This window comes from Haemaphysalis longicornis, unplaced genomic scaffold (genome assembly GCF_048455015.1).
Source record: "Haemaphysalis longicornis isolate Haplotype H1 unplaced genomic scaffold, Haemaphysalis longicornis Haplotype H1 scaffold_9, whole genome shotgun sequence".
Taxonomy (NCBI): Eukaryota; Metazoa; Arthropoda; class Arachnida; order Ixodida; family Ixodidae; genus Haemaphysalis; species Haemaphysalis longicornis.
In genome coordinates, this window is record NW_027526460.1 from 93,357,310 (window position 1) to 93,376,733 (window position 19,424).

The window sequence follows — 19,424 nt, forward strand, 5'->3', positions numbered from 1 at the left end:
AGTTCCCCGGCACCTTCAGGTCTCTAGATCTTCATGAGCCATTATGACCATACTTCTCATTTCGAATAAAAGACTCTACGTTTACATATATAGGCCTTTTAGTTATACTACAAATATGCCATGCACAATTTTAACCCCCAACGCGACACACTGAGTGGTCTTGCAATATAGTTTTGACCCTGCTTGACCTAGAAGCCATCTCGCTATAAGCACACACACACGCACATACTATAATAATCAAATCTCGTTTCTACGAACCCCATTATAGCGAATTTCTCAAATTTACAAATATTTTAAGAATTTTTTTAATGTAAAAATATTTCCCAGCTACAAGTTTCATTAAAGCGCATATTTCTGAATAACGCACGCAAGTTTTTTTCGCCATTATAATCGAGAAACATCAGCGTTACGAATTCGGCTAAAAGTAACAGTGCCGCAACTCTCGCACGAAACAGAAACCGCCGTTTTTGTATATTCCCTGAGTACAGTATCTATCATCACCATGTCGAGGGCCAACAGCTAGCGCCACCGCAAAGCTGTTATTTAATGTGCAGTTGCAGGCCTAGCCACGTTTGCCTCTTTTTCTCTTGGGTCAAGGGACGGTGGGTGGTCGGTCGTTCACGCTAATCACATGTGCGGTCGGTATTTCTTTGTTGTGGGTGATTTTGCTGCGAAGTTCGCGTGAGATCAAAATATTATTGCAGCTAGGCACAAAGCAAAGAAGAAACGAGAGCAGTCATCCTCTTCAGCTGCTGAGCACGAGGTCGCGGGTTCGATTCCCGGCCGCGGCGGCCGCTTTTCTGATGGAGGCGAAAAGCAAAAACGCCCGTGTGTACGACATTTCGGCGCACGTTAAAGATCCCCAGGTGGTCAAAATTAATCCGGAGCCCTCCACTACGGCGCGCCTCATCGCCTGCGTTGCGTCGGCGCGTTAAACCCTACAATCAATCAATCAGTCATCCTCTTCAGTGACGATGACAACGCGAAGGAAGACGACTGTAGTTCACCGAACGCAGAAGATGAGACCTTGTCGAACATTGATGTTTTAGTTCACATGAACGAATTCCGCACTTTAATGAATCAGTGCAATGACGTACCCGATGGGGTATTGTGCAACGTGGAATATGTAGAGGCACTCCTGATCCGTCGTGCGGGCTGCAGGCTCTAGAAGAATATAACTTATTTATTCAAATAAAGCAGTTTTGAAGTTATGTCAACATTTTTTTTAGTTTTCCCTTCTGCATACGCGTGCTCTGCTAACGTACGCCATTTTCATTCCTAGGTTTGAGCACCGGCTTATAGCCACCAGTTTTTCATGACAAAAATATTTCAATATAACGAATTATTTTCGGCGGTCCCGCGTGATTCGTTATATCGAGATTTGACTGCACCACTACTTCTACTAACTACTCTCCTCGTCCTTTTGCCATAGTTTCACACCCACCGCACAACGGGCAATGCGCGAATGTATACTGAGACACTCTTGAAGGCTGCTACATTGGGCGCACATGCAACATTAAGCATATGAGGCACACTGTTACAACCATCCACTAACGGCGCCTTTAAGTTCGAATAATGTGCATTGTAAGTTCGCAAAAGCATCTCTAGTATTAGACTGTCGTTTTTACGCAAGCTTCCCGATTTTTTTATCCGGCTGCTCTGCGCATGTGTTATGAATATGACAATAGTGAACCTAGTGGCACGGTTATTCAAGGATTCCGATGCATGTGGCACGTGACACACACCGCACAAATAGTATTGTATGGGCAAGCAATTCGCACCGCAGAAATAGTATTGTATGGGCAAGCATTTTGTGAGAATTAAGGAAAACGGTCATCCTGTTCCGGCATCAAATATCTCAAAAGGGGCGCTAAAACCGGTTCTTGCAAACGTATAAGCCCCAGTTGGGCTCTTTTCAAGATTTGCATGTTTGCATAGGCTTGTTCCTCTCTGCCCGATGCGCGAACTTCCCTTCGTGCTATAATCACGGAGGGACCTTGCGGCTTCTGCAGGCGGACATTTCTCGAGACGGAAGAAACAACGCACTCGTTTGCATGTCGGTGAACCTCGCGGTACAGCGTTTCCACACCAACAAGCGGGCTGGCCTTGGAGACCTTTGCACACGAGAGGAGTGGGAGGACTACTCTCAAGTAAGTTATAGGACCAATGAAGTATACGAAAGCAGTATCTCAAGTTTTGAGAGTTGACTAGACTTCATCCTTATCTAAGGCAGTGCCGAACGACGACGGGTAGAGAAGTGCGTAGGAGAGGCAAAGTCTCAGAACTGGAACACAATATATAAAATTATTGATGCACAAGCCCTTGTGTTCCTCGTCGTTCTGAGCTATTCCATACCACGACATGAGGTGGGGAGCACAGAACACATCGCGCTTTAGACGCCGAGTACGCGAAGCCAGCTGCCACCGGTTCTAGCAGCACACGGAGTGCGCAAAATAAAAACATTCCGCCACCTTCCCACGAGGGGAACCCTGGGGGCATGCAAGGCATCTCACGGGGTTCAATTCGCGTTTCCGTTATGTTGGTTACCCAAATATGGTTGAAGTGTAGTGAACCTTAAATGATTCTCAATCAAACGTAGAGTTCGAAGTACGTAAAGACCGTCTTCGAGTCGTCGTCGTCAAGCGAAGCACGAGCAAAGTCAAGCGGAGTCCAGCAACTGTGTCAAGCGAAAGCGCGCGCTTAACTGAACGGGCGCCGAGCGCTCACCGCTTTATATGCGCGCTTGAAGGAGAGGAGACAGCGGAGGAAAGTTGCGCATGCGCACACATGCACGCACAAGCGCGCCGGAGCACATGCGAACGTAGGCGAAGCGCGCCAGCTGTTATGATAATGAGCCGGAGAGAGCGCATAACGCACAGCTGTCGGAGAGAAGAGCGGAGGAGGGTTTGCGCATGCGTAAGGAGGAGTGCGGACTACGCCGGTCAACGCGGGACAGGCCGAGTGTAAGAGATGCCTTGCATCTAACATAATCAGAGAAAGAGCACGGTCTTCATCAGCCAATGTCAACAGCAGAAACTTCTTTTACCTTGCGCTACCAGAATCCAATCTCTGTAGCAAATTTCCTTTTCTTTATATAAGACCGCGAGAGTGTATAGGGTGCGGATATAATTGTTAGTGATTTCCGCACCACCAGAAATTACGCCCTCATTCCACATAAATCGCCTCACACTCACTGCTATTTTGCTAGATTTAAGGCTGTTTACACCAGTATTACAAACGAAGCCTCGTGTAGCTTATTCCCAGCCACATGCCACTTTTTCCGCAGTATCCGCTCGCCCTTTAGCCAATAATATCACACAATTCCAAATGACAATCATAGTGCGTGTCATCCGAAACCCGAATGCTTACCATCTGCTTTCACTCAGGTGTGCAACACGAAAGACCAGCAAAAATGGATCGCACCAACGGTCAACTGGGAGTGGGTATCGGCGATCTCTTCCAACGCCACGGTCACGAAAACCTTCGAAATACGAAAAACACTTGCGATGAAGGTGAGTTCCTTCATTCCGTGTGGAAACTGTTTTAGTTCTTGTTCAGCGTCTCATATCATTATTGCTTGCAGTGTGCCTCTGGCAATATACAATTCCAAGTTCCGCTTCCTTTCCGCGTATTGATTAAAGTCGACCAATTCGTGCGAACCTTTGCGGCTCAGCAAAAGTGACTCGCGTAAATGGGCTGACTCTACAGTTTTTTGTTAACAGCAGAGCTGTTAAAGCTTGAGCCTGGTTCGTTGGCGTTCACAAAAAACTATACCACGAAAAAAAATTGGCCGCGTATCTGCTTATTTCGTTGCAAATGTCGTCAAAAGACGATAGTCTTTATCGACTTTTGCCAAGTAAATACCTCCCTTCGCTTTCCCGCTCACCTCTCATGTTGTTCCCCTTACGTCACGCTCCTCCCAAGGTAAAGACGCCAAAGGTTTGCTTAAATCATTTCAAATTTACCGCGTTCCACTGCTCCAGGCCGGGTGTCTCGATGCCAACGCTGCCGTACGGCGGAGACGCGCGTGAATCGAGGCACCCTACTTCAAAGTTCATAGAACCACGTTTCCCTACTCCACGTGCGTTCTAAGCAGAACGGGGAACGTATCTAGTGGAACCTTTCGTAATTGTTGCTGGTTGATTTCTTAAAATGGCACCAAAGCTATAGTGGCGCGGGCGACAGAAGGCAACAACGGAGTGAACTTTTTTTCTGTAGTTGATGAAGTACTTCATTTCGCAAAAGTCAAGAATGTAATTTTTTTATAAAAGAACTGCAAATATCACTTCTGTACAATTTCTTGTCTTATATTTGCGTAATGTCTTGTTCTTCTTTAGCTGTGACTGTATAAGACCTTGCAGGCCTTGCTTTACTTTGACCGGGTGGCGGAATCGTGTCACAAACAGACAGACAGCCAGACAGCCAGACTAAAATTTCTGGGTTTAAGTAGCCCAAAAAAGACTATCGTCTTTAAAAAACTCCTTCGGCGCGAGGCGCCCCGCACGACCTTCGCCCAGCCGCGTAGGCGCAGCCAGCCTCGCCTAGCCATGACGTCTTTGCGCGCGCCGCACCGCTTGCCCTAGAGAACACTCTACCCAGTGTTGGGACGTGATTTCTCGTGTGCTTCCTCGCCAGTTCACGCACGCTGGCGCATGAGGCGGCGAGCACAGAACACCTCGCGCTGCAGGCTCCAAGTTCGCAGAGCCAGCTACAGCCGATTCTAGCGCGTGTTGACGTGGTTTAAAGCCTGCGGAAAAAATTCAGGGGAGCGTGCACTCACGAGCAAGACTTGAATGGCGAGGCTGTAGTATCAAATCCGTGACGGACGCATAGTTACGTTTTAGTATCATTGTTTATTTGCATAATTGCGGTGGCAGTAATCGTCGTCATATGCATCGAATAGGTCGTCGCCTTCTTTGCTTCGAGTGGCAAATTTATCCTCAGCATGTAAAACGCTCACCAGCTCTTCGTCATCGACTCGAGGCAGCGGTGGCGGAATCTGCAAGTCATTCCGGCAAGGAGTGGCACACTTGTAGCCATGTCCCCAATTATCAATAGTGGCTTCTAGCGAATGCGGTGTGCGCGGTGGCCTCTCCCAAACAGGGTACTCGTTTAGACGCTGCCACGCGCAAAAACTTTGCTGACATGAGGATGAATGAACAAGGGGCGTACGCTATGACGTGTCTTTCTCATTCCCAGCAAGTGTTGCCACAATCACAGCGAACGCTTAAGTACTTTTTTGGCTAAGCCACTGTGCGTGCCGGGGACGCTCGGCGGTCGCCGCGAGGCACGCACTCACGAGCGCTCAACATTTTTGTGGTATTTTGTTCCTGCAACACCCGACTTACGACCGGGAGCAACAGTTCTGCTGTTAAAACGATCCGGGCGTGCCAGTTAGGAAGAAATTTAAATGTAAGGTGCAACAGCCGGGGCTCTGACGAAGGGACAGTGCTGCCAGCTGTGCTGCTTCCCCAGCGTTGCACCGCTAATTTAAGCCGCGCCAATTTTTTTAGGGGCGAAGCAACTTAGGGGGTCGGGTTGTCGGGTACTAAAACACCGGGACACTCGTTTTCCAACGCCTTGTGCTACAACGTAACTCGTACTAGAATAACACACCAGGACACTCGTTTTCCAACGCCTTGTGCTACAACGTAACTCGTACTAGAAGAACACACCAGGACACTCGTTTTCCAACGCCTTGTGCTACAACGTAACTCGTACTAGAAGAACACACCAGGACACTCGTTTTCCAACGCCTTGTGCTACAACGTAACTCGTACTAGAAGAACACACCAGGACACTCGTTTTCCAACGCCTTGTGCTACAACGTAACTCGTACTAGAAGAACACACCAGGACACTCGTTTTCCAACGCCTCGCGCTAGAGTGTTTCATCTCCGCGGACAAAAACGCGTACTAAAAGAGCACACCGTGATACGCGTTTTCCGACGCCTCGCGTTAGAACACATGCTGTGGCCTGTTACACGCACAAATCTGTCTTTTAATTGCTTAAATCCGGGTCAACGCAAGAGAGGGCGCCCCCGCCTGAGGAAGCGAGCGATTGCTCCTCCACCGGCGTCTCTCCGGCGCCCAATCAGCGTGCACCGTGTGACAAGAGAGCCTTACAACCAATGAATACACTTACACACTGCATGTTTCTCCCCTCCCCAGGTTTCACGTTAGTGGAGATGGCCCGGGATTTTTCATTTCTACAAAACCGTCTTTTGCTACGTCTGTTTTGCCTAAGGCGAGCGTAGTCGGTGTCCTGCCGTCCCTTCGCAGAATAATTTTTGTTAAATGATGAACAGTTTTGTTGTCTTCCTCAGATTTACGGTGGGTTTGTTAGGCAAGATATTGGTGCCCAGCAACCCGAGAAACAATGCGGCAATCGATTGCGGTTTCTTATGAATCCTAAGTCGCCTGTGTCTGACCACCGAAGAATAGTCCAGTATTCGGTTATATTTATTCAGAGGTTCCCGACTACATTCGCGATATCTGCGAAATAACCATGGTCGACGCTTGTAACATCGAAGCTTGTGAGTGAGTGAGTGAGTGAAAAGACTTTATTCGATCATCCGGCGGACGACTATCCTAGCCCCACGTGGGCATGTTAATCGCGATGCGGCCACAAATCATCTCGGCGTGGTGTCCTTTACTCAGCGAGCAGCCCTCACTACTCCCGCCTTCTGGCACCCGCGCCTGCCCCTGTGCTGGGGTGGTAGCGAGCACCTGGCGCTTTCGCTCGGGCGCTGCTTTCCGAGGGCAGCCGAAATCCACTGGACGGCCCGTGTCTGTTGTTCCCGTTGGTCGCTTCCCGCAGCGGCCGCAAGCCACGGCGGGATCGTCGTCACTGTCCGTGCTTCCCTCGGATTTTGTGCACAGTCCCACAAAATGTGGGCCGCAGTAGCCCTTTCCGATTCACACACGCGACACAAGTCACTCACATATACGCTAGAGCACACGTGTTTCATGAGCACCGGCGTGGGTAGTGACCCAGTCTGCAATTGCCGGAACGTCACCGCCTCGCTTCGGGTCATGCACGGGTGAGGCGGGGGCATAGTCCTGCGCCCTAGTCTATGCCAGTTCAACACTTCACTATACTCCGTCATCCTGTCTTTGGCTTCGCACCACCACTCCTTCGTCGAGTCGGCCGGTTGGGCGGGGCGGTATGTGAGACCTCGCGCCGCCTCGTTGGCCGTCTCGTTGTGGTTTGCGTTGCCTCGGGCTGACACGTCCCTTCCCATGTGGGCCGGGAACCACTTGATAGTCACCGCTCTTTTCGTTGGGTTCACCGCGCGCAACCCCCGCACTGCTGCCACACACACACTGCCTCTGGCGTAGTTCCGCACCGCGGTCCTGGAATCGCTCAGCACGGTCGTGCATCCGGGGTGGGCGAGGGCCAGGGCGATGGCTACCTCCTCGGCCTGATGCGCCGACCGTGTCCACACGCTCGCCGCCGCCTTCGTCTCGCCGGTGACCGCACTGACCACCGCCGCGGCGAAAGCTCCCCTCCTGTCCTGATATTCCGCCGCGTCCACATATACGGCACCGCTGTCTCTGGCGTGGAGGTCGAGCAAGGCCCTGGCCCTTGCCGCCCTCCGCTCCCTGTTGTACTGAGGATTTACGTTCTTCGGTATCGGGCACACGAGCCGTCCCAGCTGAGCCGTTCTCTGGGCTTCTGCAATCTCCTCGAGAGTGTTGTGCACCCCCAGTGACAGGAGCTTCTCCGTGTTTGCACAGTCGAAAAGCCCGAGTGCGGCCTTGTAGGCCCTTCGTATGAGCGCGTTGATCTTGTTGCGCTCGTGTACCTTCCAATTGTGGAAGGCCGCCACATAGGCAATATGGCTCACGGCAAAGGACTGGACCAGCCGCGTTAGGCTGGCCTCCTTCATGCCTTCGGCCCTTCTGCCCGATACCCTCTTTATGAGGCGTATGGCCGTGTTGACTTTGGCCGTTAGGCGGTTTATTTTTTCCCCATTGCCTCTGCCTCGCTCTAGGAGCATGCCCAGCACCCGGATCTTTTCGACGTGCGGGATCACCTGGCCGCCGCTCGTTCGTATCATGATTTTCTCGCTGTCCCTTCTCGGGTCTCGCTTCTTCTTTCTCACTCCCTTCGGTGGCACCACTAGCAACTCCGACTTGCTCGGTGAACACACCAGCCCCGAGCCGTCCAGTTGCTCCTCGATGGCGTCCACCGCCGCCTGTAGCGTGTCTTCAATGTGGGTGTCGCTGCCTCCCTTTACCCAGAGCGTGATATCGTCGGCGTAGATGGTGTGCCTGACCCCGCTGACGCGCAAGAGCCGTTCAGCCACTCCGATCATCACTAGATTAAACAGCAGCGGCGAAATGACCGACCCTTGCGGGGTCCCCACGCTGCCAAGCTTCTTCTCCGGTAGCTCAAGGTCGCCAGCGTGTATTTCAACTGTGCGACCCGACAGAAAATCTCTGATGTATCTGTATGATCGCTCGCCCATGTTCAGCCTCGACACCTGCGCCAGGATCGCAGAGTGCGTCACCTTATCAAAGGCGCTCTGCAGGTCCAGGCCGAGCACGGCACGGTTGTCCCTCGTCCTGGTGTTGTCGTCCAAAATTTCGCTCTTGAGCTGGATCATAGCGTCCTGGGTGCCTAGCTTGCTCCTGAAGCCGATGACCGTGTCCGGGTAGAGCCCCGACTCCTCCATGTACCGCTGCCACCTGTTCATCAGGACGTGCTCCAGCACCTTGCCCACGCAGGATGTGAGCGAGATGGGCCGGAGGTTTCCAATGTCTGGCGGCTTGCCCGGCTTGGGGATCAGGATGGTTTTGGCCGCTTTCCACTGCCGGGGAAGAGTCCCAGCCCGCCAGCAACGGTTGTAGTAGTCCGTCAGGCTCGCGATCACTGACTCGCCGAGATTCTTCAGCACCTTGTTCGTCACTCGATCTGGTCCTGCCGCCGATCTGGTATTGAGGTCATGCAGGGCCGCTCGGACCTCCCATACCTCAATGTCTCTGTCCAGGTTCGAGTTGGCCGCACCCTGGTAGTCCGGGTGATGCACTGTCGGGGTGGCCGGCAGGTACTTGGCGTCCAGGCGCCTTCTCACCTCGTCCTCCCCGCATTCCGTGACCGCTGCGTGCATGATCCTGGTTAGCCGCTCTCGCTGGTGCGACTTGGTCCTGGTTTCGTCCAGGAGGTGCCGCAGCAGGGTCCACGTCCTGCCGCAGTGCATCTGCCCGTCCGCCGCGCTGCAGATCTCGTGCCATCGCTGGGCGCACAGTGTTGTGCAGTGGGCCTCGATTACTCGGTTTAGCTCCGCGATCTTCTTGCGGAGCTTCCTGTTGGTGCGTTGCGCTTTCCACCTCGTCAGGAGGGCTTTCTTGGCCTCGATGAGGTGGGCCAGTCGGTTGTCCACTCGCTCGATACTGGCATCCGTCTCAATCTCTCTGGTCGCTGCCGCGGCCCGCTCCATGAGCCCCGCCGTCCACTCCTCGATGTCCTCGATCACCACCGTCTCGCCCGGTAGGGACCCTCGGAAGCCGTTCCAGTCGGTGACTTTGTGCGCCCTGACGCACTTTCTGGAGTTGGTGGCCGTGTCGCCGCTGCTGAGCGGGACAGCGATCTCCACGATGTAGTGATCGCTGCCCAGCTCGTGCCCCGTGTTCCGCCAGCCAAAGTCCCCCGTTTCCGCATTGTCGCTACCGCCGCTCCGAACGAACGCGAGGTCCGGCGTCGTGTCTCGGGTGACCGAGTTGCCGATCCGCGTGGGGTCCGCCGGGTCGGTGATCAGGGTCAGCCCAAGGTCGGTCGCGTCCTGCAGGAGGTCCCGGCCCTTGACCGGTGTCCTGCTATAACCCCAGGCCTAGTTCGGCGCGTTAAAGTCTCCGCACACGACCAGTCTGTTGCTCGGGCCGGCGATGCGGTTAGCCTTGTGGAGCAGAGCCTTGAATTTCTGTTTCCTGTGTGCCGGGCTGCTATAGACGTTTAGTATGAATGTGCTCTCCTTCCTACTCTTCTTCCCGGTTACCACCTCTACGAAAGTGTGCTCAATCAGGCTGTTGACGCCGAGTACCTCGTGCTCTAGAAAAGTGATGCCCTTTCTCACCAGGGTGCAGGCCCCTCTGCCGGTGCTGCCGGTAATGCCCCGCAGGCTCGGAGGGCTGACGCTCGCCTTGTAGCCTGGGAGCTTGACCTCCTCGGTAAGGGTCCCCTGCAGTAAGATGACGTCGGGCCTCACGGTTGCCAGTTCCAGGTGTTGCTGCAGGACTGCCTTCTTTCTGACGAAGCCGTTACAATTCCACTGCCAGACTAGGAGGCCTCGCGTGGTCCCTACTGCTGTAGCTGATGTTGTTGCTGCTCTATCCATGCTTGTGGTGGGTGGTGTTGCTGGCTTGGTACTTGTACTCCTGACGCCTGCAGCACCGCCATGATTTGTTGTACAGCGGTGTCAATGTTCGCAAAGTGTTCGTTGAATGCACTGATTGTCAAGTTGTGTTGCTCTTCCATTCTGTTGAGCCTCTCGTTGATTCTCCGCTCTTTGAGGCTTTCGGTGGCTCTCTTCTTGAGCACCGGTCCCGCCGCCACGGTCGTCGTCTCGTCTTCCACAGTCTCCTCTTCCATAGCCTGAGGGGCTGCGGCAGCCGGGGTTTGCGCCCGCTCTGCCTGTTGATGCGGCGGCTGCTGTTGTCGCCGCTCGCATTGCCGCTCCTCCGCCAACTGTTGTGTCGGCGTGCGTCCCGGTAGACCCAGCTTGAGCGCCATCACTTCCTTGTTGGACTTGTCCAGCGCTGCCACGAGCTCCGCGACTTTTCTGTTGAGTAACTCGTTTGCTCTGGTAAGCATGACTACGTTCTTCTTGAGTAGCTCCATCTCCTCGTCCCTCTTGTCGCCTTTCTTGTCCCTGCTGTTACCTCCACCGCTCGGCCCTGGGCTCTGCTGCAGCGATGGACCCCTCTTCCTAATTCCTGCTTTGGTGGCGTCCGCCCAGCTTACGCGCTCTCCTGACTTGGATCTGCCGCGCTGGCGACTCGCGCTTCGGCCCCTGCTGTTCTTCCTGGAACGTGACGTGCTCCGCTCGGTAGCAGCTGTTGTTGCTCCCTCCACTGGCGTCCTGAGTTCCGGGAACTCGTCTGGGTTCGGCAGCTGCCGTCTTGCACGCTGCTCCTCCATCTTCCTTTCCCACTGCCGCCTGGTCACCACGTAAGGTACCTTGTACCGATGCTTGCAGTCGCGATCGCCTGTTGGGTGTGGCTCCCCGCAGATCCTGCAGTTGACCTTACAGTCGTGCCCCTCGGTCGGGTTGTTAACGCCGCAGTCGAAGCACACTTTAGCACTGGGATTGGGGCATACGTCCCTCCTGTGTCCGAGCCTACCACACTGTCTGAACACGTCAATGTGCTTGCGGTACAGGCTGCACCGGAGGAGTACCGTTTCATAGCACACATAATTGGGCACCTTCAGCCCCTCAAAGGCCACGATCACCGTTGTCGTATTGCCAGTGCGTTGCGCTCCGCGAGCCAGCGGGTTGCGCGGGTGGACGATGTTCCGGTGGATTTCTGCCGGCGTGTCCTCCACTGGAACTCCTCGTATTATTCCCTTCACCGTGCCGTCTGGCGTAGTTTGGTATGCTTCTACCTCATGTACGCGATCTCTAATGCGGATGGACTGAGTTCTGGCGTAGGCCCGGGCTCGTCCCTCGTCTGGGGTGCTCACCACCACGATGTTCTGGTGTACATTCGGGCAAAACGTGTCTGCCGCGCCGTCTTCCCTTGAAACCCCCGCTGCCGCGCGAATGGCCGTCACCACGATCGCCTGCAGCTTGGCAATGTTTAGGCCTCCCCGAGGTCTGACGACGATTTTGATGTCCTCGCTTGGTAACACATTCGGCATTTTAGACGCCCTTGCCGTGGAGGCGATGACTCTCTTGGCGTACTGGTTCCTTTCTGAGGCCGAGATTGCCGCTCTGGTGACGCCGGCCGCGCAGCCTCCTTGCCTTGGATCTTAGGTTTTCGGACCACTTGCGTCCAGCCGGAGCATTCTTGAAAATCCTCGGTTGTAATTTCTTCTCCCTCCACTTCTACTTGCATCTGACTAATGCCGGGGCCAGAAGCCGCAAAATCCTCCACCGGAGACGCCGTCTCCCTCGTAGAAGAGGAAGCCATTACGTAACCGCCGCTGGCCGGCTAACCCTTGATTTAGGGTTACCGTGGCGGCCGCCGCTTCCGAACTTCCCGGGGTCGTAAAATGAGAATCAATGGCTTGCCTGGGGAAAATCTGGTCTCCCGGTGATCGCGTGGAGAATCTCTGTCGATTGGTACCAGTTTCGTGGCCTTGAATGCACTTGGCGCGTCAGAGGACCGGTATTTGCTGGAGCCGACGTGAAGCAGGGGGCCAACCGATGCAGTCGTCGTCGTCATCGAAGCTTGTAATGCTTTTGTTTGAGCGAATCCCTGCATGTGCCGGTGGACCATTAAGGGTGGATAATTCCAGCAGCCCCAATACGAAAAGCGCTTTTGTTTATTGCCATACGTTCCAGCTGTTTCTTCTTCTTGCCCTCGGATTCCGTTCCGAAACTAGCATTATTTCCCGTGGCCATGTTTCTGTTTTTCCGCTTCAGCCAGTTGCTATAGTCACCTATGACATCTCAAGTTGCTTTTACCCGGTGTGATACGGGTTGTTGTGTGGATGAGGAGGTCAAGTTTCACTGGCGAAGAAGCGAGGCACGTGACGTCAGACAAGGACAACGTATATTAACGGGACAGAATTAAAAAAAATACACAATTAACTATGACCTAATCTAATCAAAGGACTAGATGTCCGACAAGACACTGTTAACTCAATAGAGTTCCCGCTCACGTCTTGCAGTCTTGCAGTACGCGGCGGTAGGAAGCTGTGGCGGTACACTTGATCGGTGCGATGGCTGCAGGCGCTGTCTCCTTGACGCTGGCGCTGGCCGCCGCAAAGTCGGGTCCCGTGCGCTAGGCTCGGGGCGCTGGCGCGGTGGCCTTGTCGATACCGGTGCTGCGACGCTTGAGTGCTTCGGCCCGGGTGCTCCGTGGCCAGTCTCGGCTGAGCTGCTTGATGTCCGCGGGGAAGATGCGGCTCGCAACGTAGGTTCCCCGAACGTTCTCGGGCTCGTAACGGAGGTTCCCCGAACGTTCTCGTCCGGCAGGTCGCTCCTCGAACCTCGTTCCTTCCGCTCTCGTGCCACGATCCTCTGGCTTCCTCCTCCTCTTTCTCTCCCGCGCCCTTCTTCGGCCTCCGCACACCTCGTCTTCCTCGCTTCCACCTGCCGACCCCTGTCCGGTGAGCAGCGCCTCCTCACAATTGCCCCCATCGAAAGAAGTGTTTTCGGGAAGAAACACTTCCGGTGAAAAGTCTGTCGATGGTCACAGTGGAAAGTCCAGTCAGCTTACACGCAAGGCACCACGTATCACCACTACCACCAGAACACTTTCACGTCATATAGTAACACTTCCAAAACACTGCATAACAATGAATTCAAACAGCACACAATCAAACTCAAATACAAATACTTATAATACAACAAACTGCATCTCCTAAGTCATGACTTACACAAACCATCCAAAATAAGTAGTGACTAATAGTACCACAATTATTCCAACCAAACGAAGGAGTCACAGACATTTTAAACAATACCAAACAATAATTAAACTACCACCGCGCAAAACGGTCCAGCGCTGTATACGGGCGGCCGACATTCAAGGTGGCTCGAGTAGCCCGCACACAGTTCAGAGTACAACCTATGAACCTAACATACATGCTACAAGTTTTCTTTCCTAAAAGATTGTTTAGAACAGTTTATTTCCTCTAGGCATCCCATTTCAAGCCAAGTCAAATACATGTCTTCAATCTGGTTTGTTTCCATGTACCTTCATCTTCACTTTCTTCCGACGCGTCCATTGGACGCCTTTCGCTGCATGGTCGGGTTGGCTTCTCCAAAGGATTCTTTCATTCGCAAGGGTGCCGCATGATGACTTCCGCAAACGTATCTTGAAAGACCGGTCTCCTTTAACTGCACCCCCAGCTTTGCGTATGCACGTGCTCCTCGGACCAGTTACTTGAGCTCTCACTGAGTGCGGCGCAACTTTAATCCCTTCGTGTGTGGGAACTTTCTTGAAAAAACGTGCTCGCTTCTCCTGGAAGCAATGTGTCACAGCTTGGTCATTCTCGGCTAGCAACAGCTTTTCGCCCGGGACCAAGAACTTTTGCAGGACATCCCTGCCCGATTCATTACTTCGTGCCTGCCGTCCGACAGCGAAGCGTTCCGAGAGAGAGCGCGTTCCAAACTGCTCGGATAGCTTGTCGCATGGCTGTGCACCGCTAACCTCACTCGGCGCATTCACGGTAGGCGTTCCAGCACGCGGCTGGTCTGCCTGCGTTCCATACTCAGCCCGTGCAACTTCTTGTGCCTGGAGCAAGTCTTTCACCTGTACATGTGGCAGTTCGGAATCTGTTCTTTTTTCTTCCTTTCCGCACGCGGCCTCATCAGTGCCACTGACCCGCATGCCCTCCGTCCCATGTGCGTGGAGTTCCAAACTCTTTTTCCATCCTTTTTCGGAGACGCGGAGCTCTCTGTCTGTAATTTCGAGATCTAAAGATTGAGTCGCGCGCTTCTTCTCTTGTAGCTGTATTTCACGATCTAGCTCGTCGCGTTCGAGCTAAAGCCTACGAATTTCGGCTTTTCTCGCGAGCGCTCTTTCTTGTCTCGCATCCTGTCTTTCCTGTCTTTTCTTTTCCATTTCTCTCTCGACCCATTCCTTCAGCTCACTGCCCACCAGGCCTAACTCTTTTCCCACTGCAAGCAATTTGTCCATGTCCATTCCGGCGCCAAGTGCTCACCTCTCCGCCGCAAAAATTCCCTCCTCGACTCTCTGGAGGTTACGCAGAGAGTCCTGCCGTGGACGCCATTTTTGTGATGCGGGTTGTTTTTACGATAAGGAGGTGTTAATCTGATCAGGCGGAGAAGGACGAGGCTGTTGGCTGCGGACAAGGACAACGTGTATTTACGGGACAAATAACTGGAAAAATAGATAAATGAGCATTAACATAATCAAGTCACGAGAGTTAATGTCCTATGCAACAAAGTTCGCGCCCCAAAATATTTCGCGCTCACGTGTGGAAGTCGTTGACATCTGTGAGCTGGGTAGGTGCACTTGGCTCGGTGCGCTGGTCGGTATGCTTGAGCGGTGTGCTGACGCGAGGCCCTAGTCGGTAGCGCTGCTGCTGGTCGATGAAAAGAGCTGCTTGCTTGAAGGATTCCAGAGCCTTTCTAACGCTGCTACTCGGTGGCTCGAAGAGACCTGGTGTAGCTCGGCGCGGAGATCTCCTGGGCGTTCACACCCAGCAGAGAGTTTCCAGGAGAAAGGCGCGGCTCGGAGCGGAGGTTCCCCGAACGTTACCGTCCGGCAGGTCACTCCCCGAACCTCGTTCTTCCTGCTTCTCCGTGCCACCACCGTCTTCTTCCTCCTCCTCCTTCTCCCCCGCGCCCTTCTTGCGCCTCCGCACACCTCGTCTTCCTCGCTTCCACCTGCCGACCCCTGTCCGGTGAGCAGCGCCTCCTCACACCCGGTTTTCTACACTTCGGTCGTTCCTTTTTTTCCTCTCGGGGTAAAGCTCTCCACAACCCGCCCAACAGCTATTGCTACCATTCTCACCCCGTCATACGTTCCAGGAATGCTTATGAACCCCTATCAGAATCTCATCGGTAATTCTTTTCTGTCCGAGTTTGTGTCCAGAAGCTACGAATTTATTACGGCGTCTTCATGGAACAAGCATTGCACACACGATATAGAGTTAATGTTTCGCCAGGACAAGTAATAGTGCTTTGTCATCCTTACCAGGACAAGCCATAATGCCTCATCTTTCAAAGCACGTAAGCAGACTATTGAAGTTCGAAATCGTGTTGTCGGCATTGGCGTCCCTTGGAATTGACATTCAATTAGTCCGTAGACATTCGGACCTCCACACTGAGTTGCTTGGAGTATGTTATGGTTCCTTCATGCAGCCAGTACGACACACATGCGATGTAGCAATTATGTATGGCCAAGGCACTTACGTTGACTCAAGTGGCCTCGAAATCCATGTATCATGTGGCGTAAGTCTAAAGTTGCGGGTGGTTGCTCGTCACTGGTCATTTCTGGGTACGAATGCGTATTAGTTTCACTTACAATGTCGGCGAGTGCGCGAACTTCCACCGGAATACCACACTACAAGTGACATTAGCCGAGTAAGGTGGAAAGTTCATCTGCAAAGCTGTTTATTATTTGGTTCTCTTTCTGATCGTAGGCCACTCAATACTTGCGACTGAATCCGAATGGGTGCTTGGCTGTGTTCAACGTGGACTATGACGACCCGTACGGCGCATGCACGGAAAAGGAACCATTCCCGCGGCTTACAGCATTAGCAAACTTAAAACACACATCCGGTAAGAAATAGCTCCCGTTTGTGTTCGTGTTTCCTTCTTGTGCGTTAATTTTGCTCAGTTCTCTCTGCTTTTTTTTCAGGCCTGCATCAGCATGACTGAAGAGCATGGCAACGGTGTTTCGTATCGAAATAAATGTATTTTTTGGCTGTGATTTTTTCTGTTTTTGCTGTAAAACACAGAAATAAATGGTGTCGAATTCCGGCACTTTCATGGCAAAATGCACCCACTTCTCTAATGTTCAAAAAATCTTTTTATTCAGACTTTATTTCTGCAGTGCTAACCTCTATTCTATAACGAACAACGATAAACTTCCTACAATAATAAATAACAGGCTTTTTCCTTCTCTAGAAAAGCTAGCTTAAAAACACGTCTGCATGCACTGTGCGATTTTGAAATTAGGATTCTATGCTCTTTTTTTCAGCAAGTAGCGACACCAGAGCATACAGTAGTCATATTTCCCAAGGATCGTGTGGTCAGAAAAAAATAATAACGATATTTTAATTGGTTTGAGTGTCAGGTGATGTAGGCAGGTGTGAAGAAAAATAGACAAACCTTACTTTACAACGCTATTTAATAACGTCCTTGATAAAAAGGATTGAAGTTTGGTCAGCATATAGCGAAGGAAGTAGAATATTTTAGCCCTGAACATGCCAAATGCCATCTGATCCGTCCTGCATTCAGCAAAAGAGTACAGGAACTGCGAGTACAACAGAGGCGCCGGAAGACTGCTTTGGTGGCAAATGCTCGAATGATCTTACGCACACTCAACGCTGTAGACGAGCCAGGCCGCATGTGAACAATGGACGATAGGTAAGCAACGAAAAAATTCGTTAGTGTAGCGTGAGAAAAATTAATCTATCAGCAGGAACACCTGTGGGGGAATGCACTTATCTATGCTCCGGCAGCAGATTAAGGGCGCAAAATAAAAATAATCAGAGAAAGGGCACAGTCTTCACCAGCCATTGTCAACTGCAGGAACTTCTGCTTTTATCTTTCTTGCGCTACCAGAATCCAATCTCTGTAGAAAAATTAATTTTCAGTGGATAAGAAAAGGCACGCGAGAGTGTATAGGGTTCGCATATAAATGTTAGTAGCTTCCGCAGCAATATTCCTCTTTTGTGCTATATCCAGCTGCACATGCAGGACCATCCCGCAATAGCCAACACGGAACACCCATTTCACAAAAACTTTGCATGGGAAAGAGTTAACAGACGGCTTAATACAGACTATAGTCTAGTCTCGTGAAAGGTTCCGGGAACTAGGATATTTGCAAACGAATCTTCAAGCGTATGTAGTGATTAATAGCGGGCACCGATCAGTCGTGTGAGGCGCAGCCACATACATGGATGTAGGTGCATTTCAGGGATATGCAAGCTGAGCATCTATATGCTATCGCGGACCACGCGTTCCTCTGCCCCGTTATTCAGCCTATAGAATTCCGGTCCAGGAAAGGTGAGCTGTACCGAAACTCTGGCAAAATGAGGAGACGAGTTATGCAACTGCACAGCGAAAGAAAGACAGCGAGCCCGTGCCGATTCCAGTGCTCGCTAAAGATGAAGGCAAAAATTAAAAAAAAGAAAGCAAGCCCTGGTGGCTACTCTACGAATGACAAGTAAAACATTTTGGCAGAATGGAACAACTGGTCTCTCTTGTAAGGAATATACAAGCAGAGCATGAAATAGACAAATAATTGTTCCGAACATGCGGACATATTTCAGAAAAGGTGTGCCCTCATGCGATTACCTTTCTGCTTTAGCACAGTGCACGTATTCCCTGCCGCGGCGGCCGCTTTTCTGGTGGAGGCGAAAAGCAAAAACGCCCGTGTGTATGAGATTTCGGCGCACGTTAAAGATCCCCTGCTGGTCAAAATTAATCCGGAGCCCTCCACTACGACGTGCCTCATCGCCTGCGGTGCGTCAGCGCTTTAATCAATTAGCACAGCGCACGTGACGTTGAATGACTCAGCCTCAGGCAAGAATTGCTTAGGGTAAGAATTGAAAGTGTTGCATAACAAACTTGGAGTACTGGATAATACAGTTCACCATGGGAACATATTGAAACAACATGGCGCACTAAATATGGCAAGGACCAAAATTAACGAACCTGATTAACGTATACATACAAGCATAAAACATAGATACCTTTTTTCAAATTCCGAATACTATCCCAAACTTCAACATTGTTCATTTGACTTGGTCAGTGACCGCAACTTTGTTTTAAAGGATGCCCTTTCAATCCACTGCTGTTCACAAGGCAGGGCCATGGTAAAAGCAGATAGTTGCACCTAATGAACAGCCCGCAAGGTGAAGTAGTGGAACGTCGTATTGTTAGAATTGAATTTTTTTGCCCAGATGAGTTTTTCCTGAAAGCAAGGGAGTGACAAAACCGGTAATAAAATATGTGGCCACAAGCCAGAGATGTTAACTATTTCAGTATGAAAATAAGATAATCATAGTTATCAGTGGCAGTACCATTTAAAGCAGTAACGTCTTGTAAACCATGCTGCTTGCCCGTAAAGACGCCACCGCACTTTTTGTCGATAGCTGTCAGCTTCGTCAGCGCTGCTCGAGACAGCTGCAGATTTCCACTGTGCAACCAACGCACGTACACGGCAATAAAGGGACGTCAGTGCAAGCCATCACGCCTCCGAAAAACGCGCCTGCAAACTTTGTTTTCGAGTTCACAAAGCACGGGAGAGCAGTTGGACAGGGCTGTAATGGCTGCCAAACACCGGCAGCAACTGGGTGCACTGCGGCCCTCGACTGCGAGCGTACCCGCTCCACGCCCCCCCCCCTCCCACCCTCAAAAAAACAAACAAACGCACGCACGCACGCACGCACGCACGCACACTGTTGGGACTGGGCCATCCCAGCTCAGTCACCACTGTTGCGACGTTACCCTGCTCAATCCGTCATCGACGCGGCGCAGAGCCGACGGTGATTTGAAGCTGTATTTATATACAATATATACAAAGGTAGCGAAAGCGTTACATGGCTCGGACAAA

The 19,424-nt window shown here is 51.9% G+C and overlaps 1 protein-coding gene across 1 annotated transcript in view; it reads left to right on the top strand.

Annotated features, from left to right (window-relative positions):
* The window catches only part of LOC144153310 (uncharacterized), a 212,228-nt gene extending 195,642 nt beyond the window's left edge, over positions 1 to 16,586 (top strand). The window contains exons 81-84 of the mRNA XM_077684961.1: positions 2,013 to 2,150; positions 3,387 to 3,512; positions 16,282 to 16,420; positions 16,500 to 16,586. Of these exons, the coding sequence (XP_077541087.1) occupies positions 2,013 to 2,150; positions 3,387 to 3,512; positions 16,282 to 16,420; positions 16,500 to 16,519 (423 nt within the window). The 3' untranslated portion in view covers positions 16,520 to 16,586. The remainder of the gene's footprint in view (positions 1 to 2,012; positions 2,151 to 3,386; positions 3,513 to 16,281; positions 16,421 to 16,499) is intronic.
* The last annotated feature ends 2,838 nt before the right edge of the window (positions 16,587 to 19,424 follow it).